This window comes from Elephantulus edwardii, unplaced genomic scaffold (assembly GCF_000299155.1).
Source record: "Elephantulus edwardii isolate Elephantulus edwardi_28Jun2011 unplaced genomic scaffold, EleEdw1.0 scaffold00264, whole genome shotgun sequence".
NCBI classification, from domain to species: domain Eukaryota; kingdom Metazoa; phylum Chordata; class Mammalia; order Macroscelidea; family Macroscelididae; genus Elephantulus; species Elephantulus edwardii.
In genome coordinates, this window is record NW_006400014.1 from 3,322,747 (window position 1) to 3,339,911 (window position 17,165).

Below are 17,165 nucleotides of genomic sequence, written 5' to 3' on the forward strand. Positions count from 1 at the left end.
GTAGCTAAGCTTAAGAAGAATGGGAATCCCAGAACACTTGATTGTGCTTATGTGAAACCTATACCTGGACTAGGAAGCAGTCCTCAGAACAGAGCAAGGAAACTGCATGGTTCAAAATCAGGAAAGGAGTCTGTCAGCGAGGTGTCTTGTCTCCATACCTTTTCAATCTATTTGCATAACCGGTCATTTGGGAGGCTGGGCTTTATGAGGAAGAATGTTGCATCAGGTTTGAAATAAGGCTCATTAACAACCTGCATTATGCACATGACACACCTTGTTTGCTGAAACTGAAGAGGACATGAAGTGTTTGCTGCAGAAGGTCAATGACGGTAGTCTTTGATATGGATTGAAGCTAAACATCAAGAAGACAAAGATTTTCACAATGGGGCCAAACAGTGGTACCATGATAGATGGAGAAGAGGTTGAAGTTGTTAACAATTTCAGCTTGCTTCATGGCACAATCAACATTCTTGGCATCAGCAGTCAAAAGAAATCAAAAGACAAACTGCATTGGAGCAGTCTGCTGTCAGGGACCTCTCCAAAGTCCTAAAGAGTAAAGATACAAGTCTAGGGACTAAGATGCACTTGATACAGACCATGGTCATCACAATTACTTGCTATGCATCAGAGAGTTGGACAATGACTAAGGATGACAGAAGAATCATCAATGTCTTTGCTGCTGGAGAAGAGTACTAAACATACCATAGACTGCCAAGAGAACAGGTCTGTCTTGGAGAGGATAAAACCTAGTTTCTCTTTGGAGGTAAGGTTTTTGACATTCTATCCCACATACTTTGGGCACGTGGCCAGGCAGGACCAGTCCTTGGAGAAGAACATCATGCATGGAAGGGTGGAAGGGAGAATGCAGGAGAGGAAGACCCCAGATGATATGGATTGATACAGTAACTGAGGTAATGCAGGTAAGTGTGACACTGGCTCAGGGCAGAGTTCAGAGCTATCATATATATGATTGCTATGAATCACAGGTGATTCGACAGCACATAATAACAACAAATGGTGAAACAGAGCACCATAAGTAAAATTAACTCTGACCAACAACGTCTGCCAGAGTCTAGAAAAGGGACATTGTACTAGTCAAGAATTATTACTATTGTTCTAATTACCTCCTAAAAAGCTCTGTAGATGATTAGATTTTAAATTGCTATGATTTTCAATTTAATTTAAAATGCCCCCATACATTTAAAGTAGATATCACAGTATTATCACAGAATGCCTTAAGTCAAATAAGCACTAATATACATTGTTGTTGCTGTTGCTAAGTGCCGTCGAGTTGCAGGAGACTCATAGCGACCCTAGGAAGGGGAGTCCTCGACGCTTGGGTGCCTTTCATCCTCTCTCCAGGTTCATAGGGTTTCAGGAGGCAAGCTATTATGGAAGTGGATGTCACTCCTCCTTCCACGCTTGTTTTAATTGGGTCCAAAAGAAATCTCAAAACATAAAACGGATTAAAAAAAAACCTACATAATTCCCACTGTTATCATTGTGATCATGCATCATTGAGTAGGAACTGACTCACATCTGACCCTCCTCTAGAGAGGGTTTTTAGAGACTGTAAATTGCATGGGTAGAGATTGCCCATCTTCCTCCCTTAAAACAGCTGATGGATTTGAACTGTATGCTTCTGGGTTGGCAGAGACAACATCTTAACACTTAACTACCAGAGCTCCTGATTCCCATTATCTACTGTATAACTACAGAAAATGTATATATTTTTTAATATTAACACATAAAAACTGTCATCAAAGCACAAGACACAACACAAGCAGCCCAAAGGTTACAAAGGGATCCATTATGAAAGCTGTCTTTAAATAAAATTTGTAGGTGAGCTCTGATGGCCTAGTGTTAAGAAGCTGTGCTCCCTGCTCTGCGGGAGATGAGCAATCTTCTGTGGGATTAAACTGCCTATGAAAACATGCTAGAGGGTGAGCCATTGGTTGGTTCTAACTTAACAGCATACAACAACAACAATGCATTACCATAGGATAAGAAAGGCCCACAGGTTTCTCAATGTTTTAAAAGCTGTACATGAGGAGCTCCTGTGGCCTAGTGGCAAAAAGCTACACTGCAATCCCAGAGGTGCATCGTTCAAATCCACCAGATTCTCTGCTGGAGAAGGAGGAGCAATCTCCTCCTGTGCCAGTGAGATCTGATTTGATGGTACACACACAAAAAATAATAAAATAAAATTTTTTAAAAAAGCTGCACATGAGACAAGAGAAGATGATCATAATAAAGAATATGTTGAGAACAGGGGTTGAATCAATTGGTACAAAAAAAAGGGCAAATTTATATAACATTTAAGGGAGAACAGGAGGAGTCCATAAAGTGAAGTTTATAGCTCAGGCACTGTCTGTGCAAGCTCTCAACTATTGGACAATTCAGACTGATCAAAAGAAAGCTGGTATGTGGAGCAGTCTGAGTTCTAGAGATAATTCAGCCTTCCTTTCTCTTCTCTCCAGCCAAATATTTTTTTGTAACATTAGTGAAGGATCTAAGGCAAATTTTGCCTGCTGTGCCTTGCCTTAATTCTACAAAATATATTACTCTGAAAACTACTACTAATCAACAACTACTATTTGTGATGTGATTTCAAATTTCAGATATATGCAACTATGATACATTCTTTAAAAACACCACAAGTCAAAAATACCTATTTGTAACCATAAAGACGGTCTTCTTCCCTCCAGGAACAGCACAGTGGTATCGGTAAGTCTCTTCTTGTAACTTTTTGATCTGATTCTGAAAAAGGAGACAAGGTTTAGTATTTGGGAAGCACATGCACCCAAGGGGTACTTCCAGTACTGTTTCTCAGCTTATACAGACTATTTAAAAATATCTACCAGTACTGTTAACAGTGCCAGTTTGGAAAAATCTTAGTAAAAGCATGATTCTACTGACTGATAAATGACACTAGAAAAATATTCATAGCATGTTCATAAAATAGCTTGCACTGTTACCTGAGAAGACAAAATGTATTAAATTTTTACCAAGGGTATTTTCAAGTAAAATATATTTGAGTCTGTAGTAAATTAGACCATTTTAAAGTATCTACCAGAAATAATCATACATTTTCATTAATGAGACTGAATATATACAAATAAACACTGCTATATTATCACAACATAATATAAAACCAGTTTATTATCCCCACCCGGGCACATGGAAGGATGCTGGGGTAGGGACCTATGAACCTTCTACAACAAAGTATGCAATTCTGACAGGTGGTCCTGTTTACAGAGGAGGCTCATGGGTTTTATCAGTCTTTTTTAAGTGATCTACTATACCTCTTGGAAAAAAAAATAACTGGTTTATACAGTGATACACAGTATACACATACAAATCATTCAGGATAAATTGTTTAATGGTTTTAAATAATTGGCTTTATAGATTAAACATACATAAAAGTACATTTGTCTAAGAAATTATATTAATAATAGAAAACAGTAATGGCAGTATAATGTGAACATAAAGCTGTCAGTATTAGTCGCTAATTATAATACAATTCATGATTAACCGCTAATAAATAAAAGCACAAAATAATTCAAGTAAAAACAGAAGCAAATTAAAATACATTTGTTTTCCTATTCAACTATCTTAAAAGACACTATGACTTTAAGCGAAAAGATTTACATTAAAAGAAAAAAATTGTTCCTTTTTTATAATGAATGCTAATAAAATATTATATTGACATTATCTAGAATACATAATTATAGGTTAAATGAGATAATATAGGAGAATATATAAAAATACCTAAAAAATAAAACTTTAACAATTTACAACAAATAAGACAACATTTTTAAAAAGAAAAAAAGCACATTTTTTTATTATTATTATCTCAATGTCTAAATATATTTGGTCCCTACTCTTAAAATTACAAAAAGTCATAAACAAGGAAGGTAAGTCCCCAGACCAGAACTGGAGTCTCATCTTCAGAATGAGCATCAGCAAAGAAAATGGTTTTCACAGCAATAGTCACTTGTTTACATTTTAGTCATGTGACTTAGATAGAATCATCTAATATTTATGTTCTAATTTTTATAAAGAGAGACATGAATAATTTATATGATAATTTAGTGGATTTATTTTTATTTTTTAATTAGGAAAATATTAAAAAACATAGATATGTGAAGTAATGTTCAATAAGTATTACCCTGTTTCCATTTTATATACATTTCCATTAGTTACCAGGGTACTGAAAGTCCAACCACGGCATCAAATTGTTTCTCTTTCAGACATAGGAGAAGAAGTGAAATTGGAAGAGACTAAAATTTTAAAAATCTGAATGAACTAGACTGATAATTGGGATGGGGAAAAGTGTAATAAGTCAAAAATCTGTTCAAAAGTTAAATCTCCTTCTTAGAAAACAAGGACAGCATATGAGTTGCACAGCAACCAAATCTCTTGGTCTTCGTATTTTAAGCAGTTACACACAGCATTGCTCAACTGAAAAACGGCAATCCACCATGCTGTGAATGGGTGGTACTCTTCATAGTTCTGTGAATAATTCAATCTCTGACTTACCAGGTTCCTGAAAGGTTCCTATGCCTCTTCCAGGGCTATGATCTAGAATTTCCATTTACCATTCTGGGATTACCCAAATTTTAAACACTGGGGTCTGTGCCAGTTTTACTTCATCACCATGGCTGACCAAAAAGAACTTTTAAGATATAATTTGCTACCGTAACACACTTAATTACAGCTGTACAGAAAATATCAGTTTCAGCACTATTTTAAAATCTCCTACACTGTATAACATTCAAATTAAGATATTCTGTCACTGATGGCAGCAGAAAAGTAGCAGACCACATTAGTGACTAACATATTCACTGCTCCTTTCTAAAATTCAAGTTTAGGAGTTTGGTAACATTTGGAAAAACATCTTAAATAATTCTATTCCTTCAAATAAATTCTAGGGAAATAATATATGATAAAACAAAGTAATATGTATAAAAATGTTGATCACATGTTAGTAAGATAACAGAAACAACTTTAAGGACAAAAATGGTGAAAAATATACAAATAGGGTTACCTCAATAGACAGTAAGGCAAAAATTTAGAATGTTAATGAAACATTTCTAAGAACATGGGGAAAAAAAAATAATGGTTTATAGTAAAAGTTGGAAACAGCATTTTAGGTACAGTACTGTATTATCACAAGTATGTAAACCAAAGATGAATGTTCAAGAAAACTGGCAGTTTTACTATTTACTGATTGCTGATGAGTCAGAATTAACTCATGACTGACTTTCTAGTGGGTTTCAGAAGCTGTAAATTATATGAAAGGAGACTGCCCACTTTTCTCCCAAGGAGCAGCTGGTGGACTTGAACCAACAGAGAGGCAAATCTCTGGGTTTAATAGTGCAATTCCCTACGGACTATTCCAGTAGAGCTTCCCTAAAACTGGCAGTATATATATACTAAAATGTAAAGAATAACTATCCTAGGGGAATTGATAATTAGCAGACAGAGTGTATCCCATAAAAACACAGTACATTTTATAACACTCAAAGCTGAATATTAAATTAAAGAACTTGGAAGAACACTCACTAGGAGAAGAAAAAGATATTAGGTAAATAAAAACATCTCCAGTAGACTATTTAGAATGTACCCATATTACATGGGCTAGGAAAACATAGTTTTATACTCTAGGGCATTTCAATATTGAACATTTTGTTATACCTAGTCCCATAAAGACAGGTTTTAAAAATTTATTTTTGTATATCTAACAGAAGCAGGAGTGGCATCATCCACTTCCTCAACAACATGCCTCTAGAAACTCTATGAACTTTGATAAATGACGATAGTTATAGAAAGGCTTTAGGCCTTTCGTTCATAGGGTCACTATGAGTCACGCTCAACTCGATGGAAATCAACAACAATAACAACACTGTCTACATAATAAATATCTGTTACCCAATTACTGATTCTAAGACTAGTAAAAGATGAAACAGCCCAAGTTCTTAATCATCCATACTTCATCTTGCTAGTTATGAGAAAAACAATAAAATTCTCTAATTAATGTACATTTATTTAATTTCTTCCAATGATCTTAATACCATTAAAGTTTAAAAGGTTGTGCAATAATGTAACAAAAACTAGTAAAACAGACAAGGTAGCAATATACCTTACATTTTAGTAAAAAATAAAGTAAAAAGTTTCTTGCAGTGCTTACTGACATACAGTTTTTAAAAAGGGAAATCAGGGGAATGTTTGTAACAAAGAGATAAACAAAATAATTAAACAATAAGTAAAGAAAAATTCAGGTTAGCGTTCTCAAAAATGAAGTTTTACACTTAAACCTTAAATATATTTAAGAAAAATAAAAGTTGTAACTTTTACCTATGAAGGAAGGAGAATTATTAGTGATTAAGACAGTAACTCTAATTACTGTGTTTGATTCTCAGAGAAAACTGTGCACATGCAGTGATATTTTTTACAATCTTCAATTATCAAGGCATAAGAAAAATTTGTCAGCTCCAGTTTTAACTTGGTATTTAGATGTTATTCTTGTTTCCTTAAGGTACATCTTTATATATACACATATGGCATTAAATTTGCTCTTATAATAACTATGGTTTTACATACAATCCAGGTTGACTGTTGTATGCTAGCAATTTCACTCTCTTGAAATATGTAACATATTGAATCTATGTGCACACTTTGGTTTCAGTTTTGGAGGCAAGCATGAAAACTGTTAGATAAAATACTGCTAAACTTAATGAAACATTATCATCCATAAGAACAAAAATCAAAACATTAGCTACAGTAGCTTGAATTTCAAAATGAAAACTTAATTTTTTTCACACTTAAGGATAAGATTCAAAGTAAAAACTGTTGATTTAAAAAAAATAAAGGTATCTGTATATGCAAGTGTCACACCCAAATTCTATTTACATTAATCAAAACTAACAACTGGGAAATAAGCATAACCAAAAAGGAGATTTAATTTTTCAAGAGCATAAATGCTAAAGAGTGGGCATGTGGGTAGCAGACTTTTAAAATGATTGTCATCTATTTAGCAAAGAGCACATGAGTGTTTTTTAAAAATGAACTGAAGATATATATGGGAACATATCCCCAAAATCCACGTGCCAACTCTTATTTGCAGTCGAATGATAGACTCAAGCAATAGATATGTCAATAATTAAAACATATGCTCCAAGTAATAGTCTCATAACTTTAGTAAATTTAAGGTGATTTATGCAATGCCATCATTAGGACTCATAAACATAAGACATGAAGTTACTAGACTGGGCATAAAAATTGTTCTTTTCCCCAACATCACCTGAAATGGACATGAGTGCCCTAAAGAAAAAAAAATTCAATATGGTAACATAAGTGTTTGCTTCTAAAACACAATAAAGTCCTTCACTCAAAAATGGATGTGAGTTGATTTCCTATATCCTTTACTCTTTTATAGTAAAATTTTATTCCCGCATAGTATTACTAGGAATGCCACCATTTTTATTTATAACCACTACTATGGAACTTAGATGAACGTTAAGAATTGTGGGGGGGAAAAAAGCTAAAATTGACCCTTGCTTTAAACAATTCACTCAATTAATACCACAGTTTTTATTTTTAAGGATGAAATCAAGTAGTAGCATAGGAAACATTTACTCTTGTATTTCCAGTTCTTGCTGTGTAGGCAGAAAAAGAAAGAAAATAAAGTTAGAAGCATGCATAAAGACAAAATGCAATCACATAATAAAAAGCAAAGGCTAAGACCAATGAAGAATAATTTCATTTTAAAATCACAAAAGGACAGTATTAATTAATTTATTCTGAGGGAAAGGCGTTCATATGAGATTAGCAACTTAAACACATGTGTATACATACCCTGCCCACCTATAAATAATTTAAATGCAGCAAAGTTCAAACTAAAATAAAAGTTTGAAAATATTATCATTGTATGTAGTTATTGTAAAAAATCATTTTAGGTAGTCCTCTGCCAGCTTCTGTTTACCTAAATGAATCTAGATTTATAGTGGAAACAAAGATATTCCAACAATTAGCTACAAGTAGACCAAAATTAACATTATCTAAATTAATTATCACAGAATCAGAGATCTAACCCACAGCTTATTTCAAGATCATCTGCTCTTATGCAGAATAAATTTACCAGTTATTCTCATTTACCATATAATACTAAAATTAAAAACATCAAATTCTGCTCTACAAATCATGTTCATAGTGTAATCCTCATACAAGTTCATGAATCAGGAACTTAAAAATACCCCATCCATTAAACTCTAGTTATGATAATAAGGAATCAAATTTACCTCAAATAGATCATAGCCCTCAGATTCCTGTCTGTCATATGGCCGAATGATGCCATCTTCATGAATCAGGCGAGGAGGACGGAGGCTGGATACTTCCTCAGTTGACTCTGCTGCCCTGTGTAACAGAGAAGAACATAAGAAAATGTGTGAGAATCTTCCAAAATGATGCACATGTCTATGTTGATTTAAAAAGGTTGTATTCCTCTTTGCATCCATATTTGATAAAGTAATCATATTCTTTCTAAAATTTCCCTAAAGTAACCTAACAATTAACAAAAATCAAGTCTCTCTGAATCCTAAATCCCCTCCCTCCTTTTATTTCATTAACAAAATAAAAAGAAAAAAGTGCAGAATTAGGTTGCCTACCCTTTGCATCTTGTATGTTTAATCTCTAGCAAAATATTTCACATATAGCTGTTGTTGTTATATACCATCAAGTTGCCTGCAACTAGTAAAAACCCTATGTACAATAGTCCTGAAACCTGCTCTATTTTGCGCCAATCTTATTGTCTCTGACACATCTATCCCCATTAACCCACTCACTCACTGAATCAATCCATCTCATTGAGGGTCTTCCTCTCTTGCGCTGTCCCTTCACACTTGTAAGCATGATGTCCCTCTCCAAGGACTGGTCCCTTCTTGCAATATGCCCAAAGTATGTTAGACGAAGCCTCAGAATCCTTACCTCCAAAGAACAGCCTGGCTTCACTCTCTCCAGGATGAACCTGTTTGTCCTTCTGGCAGTCTATGATATATTCAATACTCTTCTCCAGCACCTCCACTCAAGGGCATCAATTCTCTATCATCTCTTCTCATTGTCCAGCTTTCTGACGCATTGCAAGTAATTGTAAAGACTATGGCCTGGATCAGACGGCACATTAGTCTCCATACTGACATCATTACTCTTCAATACTCTGGAAAGGTCCCTGACAGCAGACTTTCCCAGTGCAATTCCTCTTTTAATTTCCTGGCTGCTGGTATCAAGAGTAATGATTGTGGAGCCAAACTAAAACTGCTAACAATTTCAATCTCTTTACCATCTATCATAATGCTGGCAATCAGCCCAATGGTGAGAATCTTTGTTTACATGGTGTTGAGCTTCAATCCTTATTGAAGTCTGCAGTCCTTGACCTTCTGCAGCAAGTGCTTCAGGTCCGCCTCAGTTTCAGCAAGCAGGGTTGTGTCATCTGCATAACTCAGGTTGCTGATGAGTCTTCCTTCGATCCTGACACCCCATTCCTCCTCATACAGTCTCCCAAATGATCTGTTTCACATACAGATTGAAAAGGTATGGAGAAAGGACATATCCATGACATACACCCTTCCCTATTTTGAACCCTGAAGTGTTTCCTTGCTTGGTCCAAGTATAGGTTACATATAAGCACAATCAAATGTTCTGGGATTCCCATTCTTCTCAGAGTCAGCCACAGTTTGTTGTGATCCACACAGTCAAATGCCTTTGCATAGTCAATGAAACACAGACAGACATTCCTCTGGTACTCTCTGCTTTCAGCCAAGATGGACGTAACATTAGCTATAATATCTCTAGTACCACTGCCTCTTCTAAACCCAGCCTGCATGTCTGGAAGTTCTCTGTTGATGTATTTTTGGATAATTTTTAGCAGAATCTTGCTTGCACCTGATCTTAATGATACTGTTTCATAATTTCTGCACTCTTGTCAGGTCACCTTTCTTTGGGATGGGAACAAGTATAGATCTCTTCAGTCAGTGGGCCAGGTGGCATTACAGTAGGTACCAGTAATTAGCAGTTGCATAAATGAGAAATTGCAATGTAAAACTATATTTTTTAAAATTCCTTTTGGTTATACTCTACCTTGTGAATTTGTCATAGATTTCAAATAGTCTAAGATTCTTAAGAGCAGGCAAAGTATTTAACTAAGGTATTTATGTATCTTAACTCATTTTTTATTAACATGTTGTACTGGGAAAATCTGCTGTCAAAAACCTCTCCAAAGTGCAAAAGAGCAAAGATACAAGTTTCGAGAATAAGGAGTGTCTGATTCAAGCTATGTCATTTTAAATTGCCTTGTACGCAACTGAAAGTTGAACAATGACTAAGAAAGACTGATTAAAAATCAATGTCTTTGAATTGCAGTATTGGCAATGAGTATTGAATAACTTCGAAAGCAGGAGTGGCATCCACTTCCTAAACAACATGCCTCTGGAAGCCCTATGAACTTTGAGAAACAATGGTAGTTATAGAGAGGCTTCAAGTCTTTTGTTCATGTGGTCTCTATGCATCGTGCTCAACTCAATGGCAATCAACAGCAATGAATAACCCATACACTGCTAAAAGAGCAAACAAGTCTGTCTTGGAGGAAATGTAACCACGGTGATCCTTATAGGCAAGGATGGTGAAACTCTGTCTCACGTACTTTGGGCATGGTGTTTGGGGGATCAGCTCTTGTGAAAAGACATTATGCTAGGAAAGGTGGAGATTTATTTAGATAAAGAGAGGAGGACTCAACAAGATGGACTGACACTCACAGGGACTGACTTTGAACTCAAGCATGTAAAATCACCAGGATGGTGCAAGAGAGGACACATTTCAGATCTGTTGTTCACTACGATGGCTTCTAATATCACCAAGATTTATGTATTCCAGGCAACAATCAGCACACAATAAATAAAAATAAATAATGAAAAATCAATCTTGCACATAGAATGTACTCAATTACCTCTGAATTCCTTGGAAAGTGCTGCTGGCCATATCTATAATTCCACCAGTTGGACGAGCCACAGCACCTACAAGTCCCTTCCCAATTCCTTTAAAGAAACCAGCTGCTCCCTCCTTTTTGGCACCTTGAGAAAAACCAGAGATATGTAATGAATAAAAATATATTTTCAAATAAGCAGTTTTGAAACTGACAAATACTGAATAAATAAATAAATAGTGAACACTGGGAGAATCTTGGAGCTGACTTTTTAACAAAATTAAATTAAATGCTAATGTGATAAATTAGTAGCTCTCAATGCATGGTGCCTAATAGAGCTGCAAATTCCTCAGCCCATCTCAGACCTACTGATTCAGGAATTCTCTGGAAGCGACTAAGCACCTCTGTTTTTTAAAAAACTTTTCAGTTTTTAATGAAGTTGTATATAATAATATTTTACTCCTCCATCTTCTCAATTGTTTCTTCCTTGTATTTGCCCTTCCTTTTCCAACTTGGTGAGATCTGGCTTTACGTTCCAGGCTCTTTTTTCTGTCTTTGTCCAGTTTTAGCTCAGTGATAACCACCTTGCAGAGGTGAATGCCCACATGGACAGTTGTGCTGTTAGCTTTTCCTCTCTGCACCCGTTCAATGTAGATGACACATTTCTTCCTGTAAACCACTCCTGGTTTCCCCTTAATAGTCTCCCATACAAAGTCCCAGGCAACTAACCTGCTTTTAGTCTCTATGGATTTGTCTATTCTGGACTTTTCACAGAGTTATATACAACGTTATCATTTATGATTGACTTCTTAAAATTTTAGCATGTTTTCCAGGCTTGCCATTTAATAAAATGTACATACACTTCATTATTTAATAGATTAATAATATTTTATTGAGCATTGAGCTCTGGTGACAGTCTGTAGGCAGGGGTGCTGCTAGCTCAAATGCACTGGTCAGTTTACTCTTTTCTCCATCTCTCACAACGTTGCCTATTGGTCCACCTGTTTTTCTCTATGTCTCTAGAAACTCTGTGAACTTTGATAAATGTTGACAGTTGTAGAGGGGTTTCAGGCCTTTTATTCATAGGGTTGCAAGGAGTCATGCTCGACTCGAAGGCAAAAACAGCAACAACATGTGCAGGTGTAATTCATATGGGAAGCTGCATGGAGTCTTTAATCTTTAGTGACTGTTTTAAGTCCTCTTCACTTTCAGCAAACAAGGCTGTGTCACCTAAGTACTGCATGTTGTTGATCTGTCTTCCTATAATTCTGACACCACATTCTTCTTCACATAGTCCAGCTTCTCAAATTATTTGCTCAGCAAATACAGACTGGACAGATATGGTTAAAGGATACAAGCATGACGCACCCTTTTCTGATTTAAAACCACACAGAATCCCTGTATCTTGTTCAAATATTTGCATCCGGGTTTATGTACAGGTTTTGCATTAAGCACAATTAAGTGTTGGAATTCCCATTCATTGCAATGTTATCTATAATTAGATACAACCCACAAAGTCATACACCTTTAACATAATTAGTGAACAGCGAGTAAAATCTCTTTTAGTCCATAGGGAGTCCACTGCTACCCCCAAAGGGGGACCACTATGGTAGTCCAAGTCTCCCAGCAGCTCCACTAGAGATAGATGGACTATCTCTTACCCTGAGATGTACAGCCTCTGAAAACCTGTTAAAGGGTCAGGTATGAGCTGGCTCCAACCTGACATCAAGGAGTTTGAGGTTTTTTTTAAAATTTGACTGTTTCTTGTTTTTATCTAATAACCAATATAGATCCTCTTCTGAATCAGCTATAATTTTTTAGCAGCTCCTTATTGATGTACTCTTTATTTTTTCATTATCTTCATCAAAATTTTACTTGTTTGTGATATTAATGGGTTTTTTTTATTATTCTATCTTCATTCTATTGGATAACCTTTCTTTAGAATGGACACATATATGGATCACTTCCAATAAACTGTTGTTGTTGTTATGTGCCATTGAGTCACTTCTGACTCATAGCGACTCTATGTAAAACAACCCTAAACTCTGCTCTGTCTTGTGCCAATCGCACCGTCTCTGACAGACCCATCCCGATTATCCCAGTCACTGAATCAATCCACCTCATAGAGGGCCTTCCCCTCCTGCGCTGTTCCTCCACCCTCCCAAGCATGATGTCCCTCTCCAAGGACTGGTCCCTCCTTACAACATGTCCAAAGTATATTAGAGCCTCAGAATCCTTGCCTCCAAGGAGCCACCCGATTTAACCCCTTCCAGAATGAATCTGTTTGTTTTCCTAGCAGTCCATGGTACCCTCAATACTCTTCTCCAGCACCACAGCTCAAAGGCATCAATTCTCCTTCTATCCTCCTTAGTCATTGTCCAACTCTCTGATGCATAGCAAGTGATAGGAAAGACATTGGCCTGTATCAGACGCACCTTAGTCTCCAGAGAGACACCACTGCTCTTCAGTACTTTGGAGGGGTCCCTAACAGCAGACTTTCCCATGTACAATATGTACAATAAACTGTTTAGGTCTTTCAAATTTCTTTTCTACTTTGAAAATCTTTATTCAAAGTTATTCTAAAAATGAAATATATCATTATTTTAAATATATGCAAGTAAAGTTACATTTCAATTAAAAATGTATACACGTTATGAAATATAGATATTATATGTGACTCATGAACTGACATCTCTCTCTTGAAATTCAAATGCTTACCTGCTATGTCTAATGAAGAGGCTTTTACTTACTGCATGTAGAAGCTTCTGTAGAACATTCTTCTGCTTGTGGGGATCTCTATACTGCATTTATCTGTATCCTTGTGTTTTAGATGTTTTCAACAGAAAACAGCAGCTTGGATTAGATGCCATGTATTTTCTTTTCAGATGCAGCTGGTCAAACTCTTTCAAATTTCTTGGCATGCACAAATGAGTGCTTCCAGTGTTGCATCCCTTTGCTGAAACATCTTAATTACTATTCTATCAATTCCTGGAATCTTGGTTTTCAACAATGCCAGTGCTAGTTGAATTTATTCCTTCAATGCCATTAATTCTAAAATCACATATCAACTTTAGGAATGGGGGAACACTGACCACTTCTTTTTGGGACATTGACTATCCTCTTTCCACTTTCATGTCTAATTTCTGTGATATTCAACATTTTGCCTATACAATGCTTCACCATTGAAACATGAAGTCTGAATTTTTTTCCTTCAGTTCTTTCTGTTTAAAAATGCCATTCACATTCTTCTCTTTTGATTTTTTTAACTGGAGATCTTTTTATGTATTTCACAGTCATATTTTATCTTCTCATATTGTTCTTTGACTCTTCTGTACAGTCCTTTTACTTCACTATTTCTTCCATTTATTTAGCTTCCATTTGTTAAAGAGCAAGCCATAGAGTCTCTTCTAACATCCATTTTGGTCTTTTCTTTCTTCACTGGCTTTTTAATGACCTTTTGTTTTCTTTATGTATTATGTCCTCTCACTCCTTGTCTGGTCTTTGGTCATTCATTTTTAATGTACTTAAACCCATTTTTTAGAAGATTTTTACATTTTAAATAAAGGCTAAACACAAAATTGTACTGTGGCTTTTGTGGACTAATTATCATTTTCTTCAGGTTTAACTTCAACAGGCACATGATCAACTGATGGCACGTTCTACAGGTGGCCAGGGGCATGTTCTACAGGTGGCCCTGGCCTTGTCCTAACGAGTTATCTTTAGCTTCTCCAGCATCTCCTTCCACAGACTAAATCAACTTAATTACTGTTTATTCCATTTGATTAGGTCCACTTGTATAATTGCCATTAACATTATTGAAAAAAATATATTTGCAGAGTTAGGTGTTGGTCTTGTAAAATTTTTCTTGGTTCTTTTTCTTCCACCAAGGACATATTTCCCAACTATCAATCCTTTTTTGTTTCCAACATATGCATCCTAATCACTAATAATTATCGATATATTTTGGTTGCATACTTTATCAATTTCAGACTACTAAAATTAGTAAAAAAATGTCAATTTCTTTGACTAGTAGTTGGTGCATATATTTTAAAAATAAACTTATTAACTGGTCTTTCTTTTAAGCATATGAATATTATCATCTCACTCACCACCCTGTAGTTCAGAATATATACTTGTGGTGTCATATGTGGGAAGATTTTGGCTAATGCAGATTATAAAGAATTGCAACTGTATTTTCTTCTAAGAATTTTATACTTTTTGCCCTTAAATTTAGGTTCATAGTCCATTTTGTGTTGTTTTGGGAATAGTGGAGAAAAAGATCTAAGTTCAGTCTTTTACATGTAGATTCCAGCTGTCTCATGGGGAAAAGATGGGCAGTCTCCTGTGTGATTTGGAGTCTTGGAACCACAATTAAGGGTCAGATATGAGTTGGTTCTGATTTCACAAGCAAGGAGTTATGTTGAGTTCTTGACACAGATATCTCAGCATCACTTCCTGACTGAATTATCTCAACATCAATTGACTATATAAGTGAGGATGGATATATATGTGTATATGTATGTGTGTGTGTGTGTGTGTATAGTATACCATCAAGTCAGAACCAACCCTAGCTGACCGTCTGGTGGGTTTTCAGAGACAGTTAACGACACAGGAGAAGACTGCCCATCCTTTTCCTTCACAGCAGCTGGTGACCTCGAATCTCATGCCTTCGGGATTGCAGGGCAGCTTCTTGCCAGTAGGCCACCAGAGCTATATATATTAGAATCAGCTTAGAAGCTTCTGCAAAGAAGAGAGCTTGAGTTTTGCAAGAAATTACAATGAATAACAGACTGCTTTTTTAGTAGATTAAAAAAGCAGTTGATCATTAGTGAGGCTCTAAAACAAGGTAAGATATATGATAGATAGATAGATAGATGGATGATAGGTAGATCTCTGCTGAATAAATCATTCAAAATTTAAATTACTAGTCTCTCCACTTTCTAAGTATATTCATTAAATAATAATTTGAAATTATGAATGTAAATCAGTAATTCTCTCAATCAAAAGTCTAGTAGCAATAGCATGTATTATGCTCACCATGTATAAACCCTTCAGACTGACACAGAAAGGAAATATTTTCAGCCTACCTTCTACAGGTTTTGTGATTATTCCAGTCACTCCACCAACAACTCCCTGAAAGAAAGAAATGGTCAATTTCTGGCCCTAATAGAAGGTGCTTAATTTTAAATCAACCACTAGAGGACTCTACATACACACTGGAAATACTTTAGGAAGCGAAAAATAATGAGTACTTCATAAGCTGTACAAAATATATAGTGACTTTAAAAACGTTATACCATAGTACATTCTAAATGAAATTTCCTTGTAGGCATGAGATAATTTTATATAAGAACAAATAATAAAGTAAGTGAAAAAATTATAAATCTGGTTTGGGTACCATGAGCTAGGGAACGATGAGCATTTGACTCCTTAAATCTTTATGTTTTGGATTTCACAATAGTAAATTAAATAAATTAAGAAAAATAATCACTGAAATTTTATATCCAATTTTAATGAGGTTACTTTGTAACTTGGTGCTAGTGTAAAAAGTGAAAATGAAGGATCCTCCAAAGAATTGTAAATTATTACCTTACAAAGAAAGCACTTGAGAGTACACAGAATATAGTATTAACAAATATCGTCACAATTAGTTTATGGAAATTGTTCTCAAATTTAAAACATTAACATAAGCTTTATACATTTTTAATAACTGTCAAGTGTGGTGGTGTGGTTGCTGTACGCTGTTGAGTTGAAATGGACCCAGAGCTGACTCTCCAGTGGGTTTACAGAGGCAGTAAATCACACGGAAGCAGACTGCCCATCTTTGTCCCACGGAGCACCTGGTGGATTCGAACTGTGTACCTATAGGACTGCAGCTTCTTACTACTGGGCTACCAGTGCTCCCTAGTAATGGCAGTATAAAACTTTCTATAGACATGTATATAGAAAGGAAATGGAAAGATAAGACTCTGTGGGAAGAGAAATAGTAACCAAAAAGTATTCTAGTCTTATTTATAATGCTTAAATTACTTATAAGGAGAACATGGTTCATACATCACTTGAAATATTTTTAATGTAATGAAAGGTAGTGCTTAGTTTGTCAGTACATCCCTTCCACTGTTGTTGCTATATGCCAAGTTGAAACTCATCCATACTGACCCTCTAGTGGTTTTCGGAGACAATAAAT

At 35.5% G+C, this 17,165-nt stretch overlaps 1 protein-coding gene across 4 annotated transcripts in view; it reads right to left on the reverse strand.

Annotated features, from left to right (window-relative positions):
- The window catches only part of VPS13C (vacuolar protein sorting 13 homolog C (S. cerevisiae)), a 248,439-nt gene that overhangs the window by 9,193 nt on the left and 222,081 nt on the right, over nt 1-17,165 (reverse strand). For 2 of the 4 annotated variants that reach the window (XM_006899645.1, XM_006899642.1), the window contains 4 exons: nt 16,066-16,111; nt 11,003-11,126; nt 8,304-8,418; nt 2,672-2,760 (listed from right to left, as the gene is read on the reverse strand). In XM_006899645.1, coding sequence (XP_006899707.1) covers nt 2,672-2,760; nt 8,304-8,418; nt 11,003-11,126; nt 16,066-16,111 — 374 coding nt within the window. Of the gene's footprint in view, nt 1-2,671; nt 2,761-7,637; nt 7,662-8,303; nt 8,419-11,002; nt 11,127-16,065; nt 16,112-17,165 lie in introns of those variants that run through there. The other 2 variants (XM_006899644.1, XM_006899643.1) reach the window with 1 other exon arrangement.